General features: G+C 35.1%; 1 protein-coding gene across 1 annotated transcript; it reads left to right on the plus strand.

The window, feature by feature from the left end:
* Window positions 1–1,533: 1,533 nt before the first annotated feature.
* On the plus strand, window positions 1,534–11,250 carry LOC103700819 (metal transporter Nramp6-like). The gene is made up of 4 exons (XM_008782697.4): window positions 1,534–2,272; window positions 4,162–4,298; window positions 4,403–5,055; window positions 10,345–11,250. The coding sequence occupies exons 1-4, from the start codon at window positions 1,551–1,553 to the stop codon at window positions 10,552–10,554; spliced, it is 1,722 nt and encodes a 573-aa protein (XP_008780919.2). The 5' UTR covers window positions 1,534–1,550; the 3' UTR covers window positions 10,555–11,250.
* The last annotated feature ends 293 nt before the right edge of the window (window positions 11,251–11,543 follow it).

Consider the following 11,543-nt stretch of genomic DNA (forward strand, 5'->3'; position numbering starts at 1 on the left):
TCAATGGGTATTTTGAATTTTATTAATTTATGTCGTGATGCCAGCATGCTACCCTCTCTTTTTTTTTTTGTGCTAGAGCGGGTGACTCATACTTGACAAGTACGAATGCACCTAATATATAGAAAATAAAATCTCTGGCAGTGCCTCAGGCAGCAAAACGCTACCTTTGCAAAACTAGAGGAATACTATTCTATTAGGCCCAAGCAGCATGGAGGCAGCATCTTGGAAACCATAACTTTATATATTTCCCACTGATGCAGCTCTTGGTATTTATTCTCGCACCACTAGACTAAGATAGTGGAAACTTTTCTTTTATAAGATTTTTTTGCATATATACTTTTTAAAATACAAAATGGTATAAATACTTTTATAAAGTTATTATTTGCATATATATATATATATATATATATATATATATATATATATATATATATATATATATATATATATATATATATATATATATATTATCTATACCTATACCATCTAGCGTCAATAAAATTAAATAGTTTAAATTTAAAATAACTAAAATACCCTTACAGGTAGACATAAGAAAAAATAAATTAATAATGGTATATATATAAATAACAATTACATGACAATATGAGGGTATTAATATAATTTTGCAGATTTATGAGAGTATGTAATAAAAAAAAACCAGTAACAATATGATCAGCAGTAAAAACAATTCAGTTATTCTTAATTAAAAAAGATGAAAAAAAAGATTAATATTATCATGTCGGATGATCTCATGTTAGTATCAATTTTTATAGAATAAATTATGTTGCCTTTATGAAATTCTCGCCTCAACAAACAAACAAAAACTCAACATTTATAAATCACTAAAAGCATTTTACTGATCTAAATATCTATAATTAATTTCAATGCAATATACATTAATTTTTTAAAATAATGAAGAATATAAAGATATTATAGACTCAATAATAATCAGTCTATCAAAATCAAATGGAGAATATTACCAAAAGGACCACTTAATATTCCTACTTGATCTAGTTAAGTTCTTAAACAAAATAATAATAATAATGTGACTTGTCAATCCAATCGAATCATGAAAGACTTGGCAAGTCTCAACCAAGTTTTGATCATATTTTTATAAATTTTTTAAACATATATTCTTCTAAATATGAGAAATTATATGAATACTCTCACAAACTTGCTATATATATACTCTTATAATTTTTCTTTTGCATGTCCATCCCTAAGGATACTTCGGTTATTTTAAGTTTAAGCCATTTATTTTTTAATAGCGTTAGATGATATAGGTATATATGCAATATCTACAAACACACACACATGCATATATATATATATATATATATATATATATATATATATATATATATATATATATATATATATATATATATATATATATAAAATAAGTATTTTGTAAGGAGATATATGTAAATAGTTAGTTGATAAGAATATTTATATAATTTCATATATAGAGAAGGATGTGCATGTAAATTTCTTTTTTATATATATATGTGTATACAAAGTGGGGGAAAAGAGAGGATGTTTCCAAGGGGATGGAGGCCTACTCCGCTGGTCCGACCAAAGCAGCAAATGCCCGCACGGCGGATTTAGACCTCCCCGTCCCCCCTCCCCCTTTCCCTCCCTCTCCCTCTCCCTCTCCCAGCACCAATAAAAAGCCCTCCTTTTCCCCTCTCCGCGTTCTCTCCCCCATGGCCTCCTCCCACTCCGCCGACGAGGAGGAGAGCTCCCTCCTCCCTTCCCGCTCCACCGATCCCGATCCCCACGAAGAGGAGGAAGACGACGTTGAGGAGCGCGCCTACGACGCTCGCGAGAAGATTGTCGTCCGGATCTCCGGCTCCGGCGACGACGACGCCGGCGGCGTCCCGCCCTTCTCCTGGCGGAAGCTCTGGCTCTTCACCGGCCCCGGCTTCTTGATGAGCATTGCCTTCCTGGACCCAGGGAATCTGGAAGGGGACCTCCAGGCCGGCGCCATTGCCGGGTACTCGCTGCTGTGGTTGCTGTTCTGGGCCACGGCCATGGGGCTTCTGATCCAGTTGCTGTCGACCAGGCTCGGGGTTGCGACGGGCAAGCACCTCGCGGAGCTTTGCCGGGAGGAGTATCCTGATTGGGCAAGGTTGGCGCTCTGGTTCATGGCGGAGGTGGCGATGATTGGGGCCGATATACAGGAGGTTATCGGGAGCGCTATTGCTATCAAGATTCTGAGCCACGGGGTGCTGCCGCTTTGGGCTGGGGTCGTTATCACCGCCATGGATTGGTGAGGATCTGGGTACCTTTCTCTCTCTTGGTTTAGATCTGTGCCGGTTCTTGTTGTTTTGGATGCCAAAATTCTAGCGTTCTTCGGAATTCTGGTTCTTTGAGTGAGACAGAAGCTAAGTTCATGTTTTATGTTCTTCTGCTTTAATTTAAGACTGGTTTTTTATCACGATTTTTTTTCTGTCTGTTTCTCCTTGTTAAAAAGATAGAGACTTTTCAAATTATGCTTCATTAGATGCCCTCAATGTGTGGGTGTTTTCTCTTTCCCTTGTAGGACTAAGAATCTAATAATCTATTATGTTTAATATAATTTGGCTTTGCTTCTTAAATGATGCATTACAGTTTAAGCTTAACTTTTTCTGAAGTTTTATATTTTATGTTCAATCCTATCAAGACCTGGACAGAAGCTTGGATCTATTTGATAAATTTCACTTTTATAGCTTCTTGCTTGGTGATTTGCAAATTTTACTACACAGCTAGAGTTTCGGCCATTAAAAATGCAAGACTTCTAAGCTAATGGTGATTAACTTTAACATGACTTCCTAAAAAATTTATGCAAGACTTCTAAGCTAATGGTGATTTGCTTGGAAATATTTCTAAAAGAAAATTTATCGAAATTAACTTTAACATGACTTCCTAATTTTTTTTTTCCCCTTTGCATGGTGATTTCTAACATCTTTAGTTATACACCTTTCTAAAATACTTTTTCCTATGTATGGTGATCTTTAGCATATTTGAAAAATTTTAACATATGTAGATTATTTTTATTATTTTTAAAAAAATGTGGATATTTCAGACGCTTTTTCTATGATTTTCTTTCTAATTTTCCCGAACTTTAGAGAGGGTTTGAATTTTCTCTCTCCTTTCTATTTAATAGATATAGAGATAGGGCTTTACCCCATTGAGGAGCTAGGAAGTAGTAAGCAGGCACGTGCAATTGGCATTCAAGGGACAAAAAAGTAGAAAAAAATATTATGATACAACTATAAAATGTTATTTCTATGTTCAGTCCATTTGACTTTCCTAAATAGATAGCATTGTTTTGAATCTAGTTCTTAAAATAAATATCATAGAAAGCACGGTTTGCCATCTTGGTATTAGACTCAATATTGGTACTATCCTGGTACAATATTGGTACCTCCAAAGTGGAAGCGGTTTGGCGTACCAAGACTCGGTACATCTCTCGTATCTCGGTTTGGTACTGTACGGTGGTATAGGGCGATATGCACCTGTTTGAAGAACTTGGATGGAAAATTTTTCTTATTCTGATGATGACTTCTGAATTTCTTTACATCACTACTTTCTTCAATTTTACAACCAGTCCATATTCACTCCATTTTTAGATCCCAGATATATTAGTGGCCCACTTTTAATTTGAAGGGTCAAAGTTTTTCTTAAATCTTTCTTTACATTCTAGAATTTTATATTTTCTTAAAAATTCTTTCCTAAATAGATCAGCAGCTTTTTGTACCTCATTTGAAATGCTTCCATAAATCAATTATTTCTGGAGTTTCCAAAATTTGACTAATTGAATATTGGATTTTGAATAATCTTCAAAAATTTCTCGCCTGATCTGATTTCTCAAATCCTTCCTAATATCAGCTGCAAAGGGTCCATACGTAGGCATTTCATGTATTTTATGAATAGCGAGAAGGTATTTTATTGATCAAAAAATGATTAGTGGAATCTGAATGGAATATTCTGAGATCTTAAAACTCATATTTTTGATACAGTTGAGATAATTTCTCTTGCAAAATAGAATATTCTATAGAATATTGGTCAGTTCAGTAACCATTTCCATTGTCTAAAGCCCTACTTCTCTTTCGTCGGAATTTAAAGTATGTTATAACATCATCAATGGAGATCTTATATTCACTATTTTATTGGCAGCTTTATTTTTCTGTTCCTTGAGAACTATGGTGTGAGGAAGCTAGAAGCTGTTTTTGCATTTCTCATTGCAACGGTGGCCTTTTCCTTTGCTTGGATGTTTGGTGAAACCAAGCCCAGTGGGAAGGAGCTTCTGATTGGTAGATGCTTTAATTTGTCATACAGACTATGCTTCTTGGGTTGTTTCCTTTTTTGCTTCATCAAGCCCTTCAAGTTACAGTGGATCCCTTGTCCCTTTTCACAGGTGTATTGGTTCCAAAACTAAGCTCGAATACTATAAGGCAGGCTGTTGGGGTTGTGGGCTGTGTCATTATGCCCCACAATGTATTTCTGCATTCTGCTCTCGTACAGTCGAGAAAGATTGACCCTAACAAAGAAAACCGTGTTCGAGAAGCACTAAACTATTATTCCATAGAGTCTACTGTGGCCCTGATCATCTCCTTCGCAATAAATTTGTTTGTTACAACAGTTTTCGCTAAAGGATTTTATGGTACTAAAGAAGCTAACAGTATAGGTCTTGAGAATGCTGGGCAGTTTCTACAAGAGAAGTTTGGGGGAGGGCGATTTCCTATTCTTTACATCTGGGGAGTCGGGTTATTGGCAGCTGGGCAGAGCAGTACGATAACAGGCACCTATGCTGGACAATTTATCATGGGTGGATTTCTGAATCTTCGCTTGAAGAAATGGGTCAGGGCATTGATTACTAGAAGCTTTGCAATTGTGCCAACTATAATTGTTGCTTTATTTTTTGACACGTCTGATTCTGCATTGGATATTTTAAATGAGTGGCTCAATGTGCTGCAATCTGTTCAGATCCCTTTTGCACTTATCCCACTTCTCACATTGGCATCAAGGGAGAAAGTTATGGGAATTTTTAGAATTGGCCCTACTATTCAAGTAAGTTATGAACATAATGCTTTTATTAAATTGTTACTTAAGTATGTGTTATTGCTACATATATTTTGCTTTTTGTCATGACTGTTTTTTGCTAGCTCCTTGCTTCTTATTTCTTGGCTAGCCAGTGGTTTATTGTTTTTCACTAAATTTTCTTGAGAGTTTTTCATCATTCCAGTATACAGTTTTATCTCTTAAAAGATATGCGTCTGGTCTAAAAGTAAGGTAGTTTTGTCAGACAGTTTTTTTAAATTTTCATATTTTCTGGAAGTAGCAAAATCATTCAGAAAACGAGTGATATACAGATGATCGAATCATGCTTATCTTAAACTCTTCCCTTTCATGCATTTTGGCTTTTGTTTTAATATTTAATCCATTGTTCTTTCACGTAAACTTGGATAAATATGCATGCAAATTGCACAGAACGTATTAATTAGCAAGAGTGTTAACTAAATTGAACCTTTTATGTTAGCTTTGTTCATCAAATTTCTTGTTTTAGAAGTACATCTATTTATCAGTATAAAACAATTAAAAGTAAATCTACGACTTGTATTGTGGAATTTCTTTCATGGATCTTACATTGCTTTAGCATATCTTTCAGCACTGCTTCCTGTTCTTTCACATGGATGCATCCATAGTTTTGGGCATTTTTGTATGGTGTGTCTTTTGTGCCACACCTTGAACGGAACCGACACATTATGTTATATAATTTAAATCCCCTGGATATAGCATAGATAGTACTTTATGGAAGTTGATCTGGTAACTTCCTTGAACTGAAAAGGATCTGTCTAGTATGGCATTAACATTTCTTGAAACATTAATAATGCTTGTCGAATTTTATCTTAACTGACAACACTGCGTTTATAACTATATGTTCTTACACACATGCATTATACACACACACGTCTGTATGTATGTGTGTATGTATGTATAATCAGTTATTTCTTATCTGGACTCCCTACTTGACTGTAAACATATTGTATACACCATGCTAATTGATGTTCATCTTTCTCTTGCTGCATTCAGAGACTTGTAAAACTTTAACAAGAGTAACATGCATTTCTGTATCTAAAGCATTTGGTTTGATGTACAGCCATAACTTTGTTTTTGGAATATGATACACCTGAAATATGATCTAGATGAAGACATAAAGCATGCTAGTCTTATAGGTTAGTGTTGAAAGGACTCTGACCTAATGGAATGTTTTGTAAACCCCAAAAACTCTAAGTTAACAATGTTTACAGATATTTGCTCTAGATACAACTCTATCTAATGTGCATTTTTGTTACAACACAGACAGGAACTAAGTTGTCATCTGAATGGACTGTTGCCGTTTATCAAATATGAATGCTTTTATTAACAATGCTTGACATTTCATGTGCCTTTGTGCACTATACTGTGCAGCTACATTAGCTGCACTAATAGTTATATATGCTCGTGCTCATTCCTTTTGGACTCAATTCTTACCTGGGGGCTTTTGATGGTACTGAACCTTGCAGTACCTCATAACTTCAAGCTATTTTGTCAGTAGGTGATTTAGGGAGGGTCTTATAGTTAAAGATCAAGATCTTGCCAAAAGTCGTATCTCCTAAACAATTATTACATCATGGAGGATGAGATATGGCATATTTCTTCTCACACTGCAAATTCTCCTTCTATTATTATGTTGCTCGTTAAAGTCAGAAAATGGTGGATTCTTGGATGTATTATGGTGTGAAGTAAAGAAAGAAAGAAATGGAAGCATCGTTGAGGATTCTTCCTCGTACTTCTCATGAGGATTTAGGAACACTAGGTTATTTCCCTTGCAACTGGTTTGCAGTGGTGTGTTCTATCTTCCTCCTCTTCCTTCGCTCTTGCATGTTTTCTTGCAAAAAAGAAACTGCCTCTTTATTTTACCTATTCAATTCTCATTACAAGGTAGAAGGAGCTATCCTCTCTTGTGTGTTCTGTCGTAAAAATTTCTGCTGCTTCTCAGAAGAGGAAAACACTGTAAACCTTCAGCAACATTATAACCGTGTTTTTATTTGTCATACTAGAATTCACCATTATTAGTTTGAAAATGAGTTATTTTAAGTGGCATCCACTAATGGTGGGAAAATAAAGAAAAAGAGGAGTATTCTTGGCTATCTCAAAGAAAAAAGGGGTATACACCATCAGCAAAATTTTAATTGTTTCCTTGATTTTCTTTAACTGAATTTCACTGCTAACTAGTTAAAGAACTGGTTGTTTCAATTGGTTTGCACTTTCAGCTAGGAAATGATGGTTAATAATTTCAAGGTGTCAAGCACTGACTCTTATTTAGCCCGCAGAGAGAGAGAGAGAGAGATGTGCTGAAATGAGCCTTTGACTAACTGATATTTCTTGAAAAAATCACATCATAATATGACAAACTATCACATACTCTTGGTTCAGCTGAAGTCCACATATAAATAGTTAGAGTACGTATCATTTCAATTCTTTGCATTAGGAAGAAAGAAAATGATGGTATATGATTCTAAAAAAAAATTATTTTTATTTGTGTTATTCTTAATTTTATCTGAAAGTTCATTTCAAAATTTACTTTCAAAGAAAGTGTCTGGTTTAAATGTGATTTGAATTAGACAACTGCTTGCGGTTCCCCTCCCTCCCTCCCTCCCTCCCCCTCTCTCTCTCATATTTCTATGTTTAGTTCTCTCTGGAAATGATTTATTGTGAGGGGAAGGATGATTTTATTGTCTTTCATTCAGTTTGTGTTCTGTTTTATAGGGTCTCTAACTCTCTATAGTATAGGGATCTGTGGTATACGTTTCCGTTACCCTTATGGTAAGTAAAATTTAAAATTGCCGACTGGACCTATCTCAGCTGGTTGGCACCCTTCTTCTGAGTGCTTGTAGTCGAGGGAATCTTGAGTTTGACTTGCAATGGTGGCATGTCCATTGTACTTCTCAGACATACAGACAGACACACACACACACACACAGAGGACAATATGTGTATAAATTCCAGTTAATGAGGAGAATATGGCTTGCTGTAGTGCTGTTCCCAAATGTTGTCCTTGTATTGCATGATATATACTCATCTTTACTAAATTAGTATAGTTATGTGTTATTTACTGGTGAAATCTGTAAGCATTCTTGGTTCTTTCTATAATAAAATGTGTAAAGCTTGCTGTTGGTTATTTTTAATATGAATATAGTCAACAGAAATCTGTGAAAAATATGTGATTCTAAATGTTCAAAATTGTACGAAGGGAAAGGGGGTAGGGAAATCAGGGAGTTAAGTCCTGTTAAATGTCCATGGGCTTTCCTCCCTGCAAGACAATTTTAAAAAGGTTCAATAGTAAATAAAACTTCGGTTCAAAGAGCCTATGACATCTGTAAGGATAAGGCAATGCGTCCCCTCTTGCCTAGTCAATCATTTATTTTTCATATAAACTTCTTATAAGAAAATCTCAAATTTGCTTAAGAAACTACATATCGTTTTGTCTTTACTATTGTCAATTTCAAAATATTTTAAGGCTCTTTTGTCTTCTTTAATTATGTTAGGAAGGTGACTAAAGATGTTTTATAGTGCACCCAATTTTATATTGATGCTAGATATTTATTTATTTGACCTTTTGTTTCTACATCACTATCAGTTAAATGTATGAAAAGTATGGGAATATAGTAGGGATATAGGGATATCAACATGTGTATTTCATATGTGAAATGTTGCACATAACATGTTTGGAAAGAGAAACATTCCCTCTTGTAAGGCTAGAATGTAAATATATCTGGAAATGTACAGGTTAACAAGCTAGATCTGCATAGTTTTACTTTAATCAGTTTTAATTTTAATTTTAATGCATGGATTCTGTAAGTTTCTTAAACATATTAGATTTGACATTCACAGTTTAGTACTTGGTTTGTCTTGTGGAATATGGAGGCCCAAAAGTCTATCATTTTAAAGACAATAAAAAGGTCCTTCTTGAAGGAAGGTCAATAACATAACATGAAAATGTTGGAAAGACATGGAAAGAGCAGAAAATAAATTAAAATGATATCATATTATAGTTCATGTAAGCAGTATCATCTAATTTCATATGCCTCTGTAAATTGCTGCATGTATGTCCGTTCACAATATGAAGAAGGCCATTAAAAGAATTCTTGCAAACAAGAACTTTTCGAGATGAATCTAAATGGGAAAGTACTGTTGCAGGAATAATGCATACAAGTCTTGAGTTACAAAACAAAATTATGAATGCTCAAAGCATGAAAAAGTGCATGGTGATAGGATTTTTTGATATCCATTACAATTGTATAAATTTGTGTTAAGAAACCAAGTTGGCTTGGCCAACTATTCTATTTAGCATTTTTTTTACAATCTTAAATAACTGTATAAATATTAGAGAAGTACTTCACTACAAGTATATATAAAAGTAAGGATGTATCATACATGATAACTTTTACCCTACAAGATGGTGGAACAAATATTAGATATGTGGCAGTGATCTAGTTGCATTGACTTATGCTATAAAGCCGACAATTTTCATTTGACTTTCTTGCTCTTACTTGGTACTTACCAGTTCTTTTTGTGTGGGGTTATCTAGAAACTAGAACCTTGAACTAGGTTAAAATTTGGACCTTGAATTGACCACCTAATGCTGCCAAGTTGAGTTTAGATGGGTCTGAAGACTACCATTTGCAGCTAACTTATATATATGCCTGCGTGTGTGGGTATGCATTTGTGTGTGAGCATTGGATATGTGTTCATGCATGCATGTGGGTGAATTTGTGCATGTGTATGTTTGTGTATAAGAAAATTTACTTTGGAATCGTGCTTGCACTATCTCATCTTTTGCAAGTTTTGTCGTTCCAACTGGTTCATTCGGTACCAGCACAAAGTGATGAATATAGAGCTATTAAGTTGCCAAAGATGCACTAGAGTACATCAAATGTAATCCTTTCTATCTCACTTTGGAGTTGACATTGGAGAAGTTATGCCATCATTTGGATGTGAACTTCTGATAGTTTGAATTGTATGGCACAATCAATGGCATAACTGAAATGACGTTTTAAATTTTCTAGTTTAAGACAGGTAAACTACCTTTCTGCTTTTCTATGTTTATATATTTATGTGTTTTTTCTATCATTTGCTGTTCTTTTCTCTTGTAACAGAATTAGATCACGATATTGATCTCAAGTAATATGTAATTTACTGCTATTGCACTAGAGTACTGATGCCTTATAGAGCTGTGTGCTTGTTTGTATTTGTAAAACATTAGTACTTATTAGCCGTAACGTTCTTATACATCGTTCCATTTTTTTTCTGTAGATGGTAACCTGGACCGTCGCTGCTTTGCTAATAATAATCAACGGCTACCTCTTGCTGGAATTCTTCTCTTCTGAAATACATGGCACATTGCTTGGCTCTATTGTGTGCATTGCCATAGCTGTATATGCAGCATTTATAGTTTATCTCATCTTAAATGGTGGTGAATTATCCACTCGGCTGGCATCAGCAATCCGCAAGAGATTCTCCTGAGGATTGGACTCAAAAGAGATTTTGTTCTACCATGTCTGGAAGACAAAATAAGTTTGCAATCCCATATTTGAGAGATTGGAGACATGTTGTACAGTGAAGCTGCGGGAGTTCCAAGGGCTATATTGTTCTATTGATCTTTCCATCATGCAAATCAGTCAACTAATCAGCGACATCATTGTTGTGTTTACAATAGGTTTACTGTACTCTGCCACTGTGCTGAAGAGGCCAGTGGTGCTGTAATAGATGGCATGTCAATTTCACACGATCAGTTATTCCGGGCTATTTGCAGAAGCCTCCTTGGGATGGTTATCTCTAGCAAATTTTCTCCCTGTTACAGAACAGGAGATGGCGAGTAATTCCTTCACAGGTGAATTTATTGTTAGGTTGAAGAATTGGTACGTGCACTGGAAGACGAAACAATTTCAGTAGTAGAAATAAGCAGACTGAATCTTGTGACCGAGCAATGGTTTTGTCCAAACCTCAAAAGCAGATCGAAGGATTAACTCAATCTCTCAAATGCATCTCCTTTTTTCCTCTCTTTTTTCCCCACTGTTGGTCTCTGATGACTTTTTCCAAGTAGAGATTCCTTAGTTGTTTGAATTAAGCCGGGCTTGCTTGTGACAGTAGCGTCTATTACTCAATATGTTGCAGGCTTGAATGATGCCATTAGCTTGTTATTGAGAAGGATTACATAAGGAGCTCAAATATGATCTTGTTCACTGTTTTACAGGTATCAGGTGGCTTATCCAAGGGAGGAGCTCATTTCGCTGATCCCCGGATCATTGAAGTCAATACCAAGAAATATACATGTTGCCCTGCCATGCAGCCCAAGAATGGAGATAAATTGGACTTTTCGAAAACTTAAATATAATGCAACAGAATAAAAATATGATAAATAAATATTAATTTTAGTAACAACTAATAAGTAAATATGCAGAATTAATGCGAACAAATTAAGCAATGCAATTACAAAATTTATAGCGGTTTGG

The sequence above is a fragment of the Phoenix dactylifera genome, chromosome 16, assembly GCF_009389715.1.
Source record: "Phoenix dactylifera cultivar Barhee BC4 chromosome 16, palm_55x_up_171113_PBpolish2nd_filt_p, whole genome shotgun sequence".
Lineage (NCBI taxonomy): Eukaryota > Viridiplantae > Streptophyta > Magnoliopsida > Arecales > Arecaceae > Phoenix > Phoenix dactylifera.

Bases quoted from the DNA above. Each gene is read 5' to 3' on its own strand.
- LOC103700819 (XM_008782697.4), top strand. From the start codon at position 1,551: ATGGAGGCCTACTCCGCTGGTCCGACCAAAGCAGCAAATGCCCGCACG. The intron at 2,273-4,161 runs GTGAGGATCTGG...TTTTATTGGCAG, and splicing joins GTTATCACCGCCATGGATTG to CTTTATTTTTCTGTTCCTTG. The intron at 4,299-4,402 runs GTAGATGCTTTA...CCCTTTTCACAG, and splicing joins TGGGAAGGAGCTTCTGATTG to GTGTATTGGTTCCAAAACTA.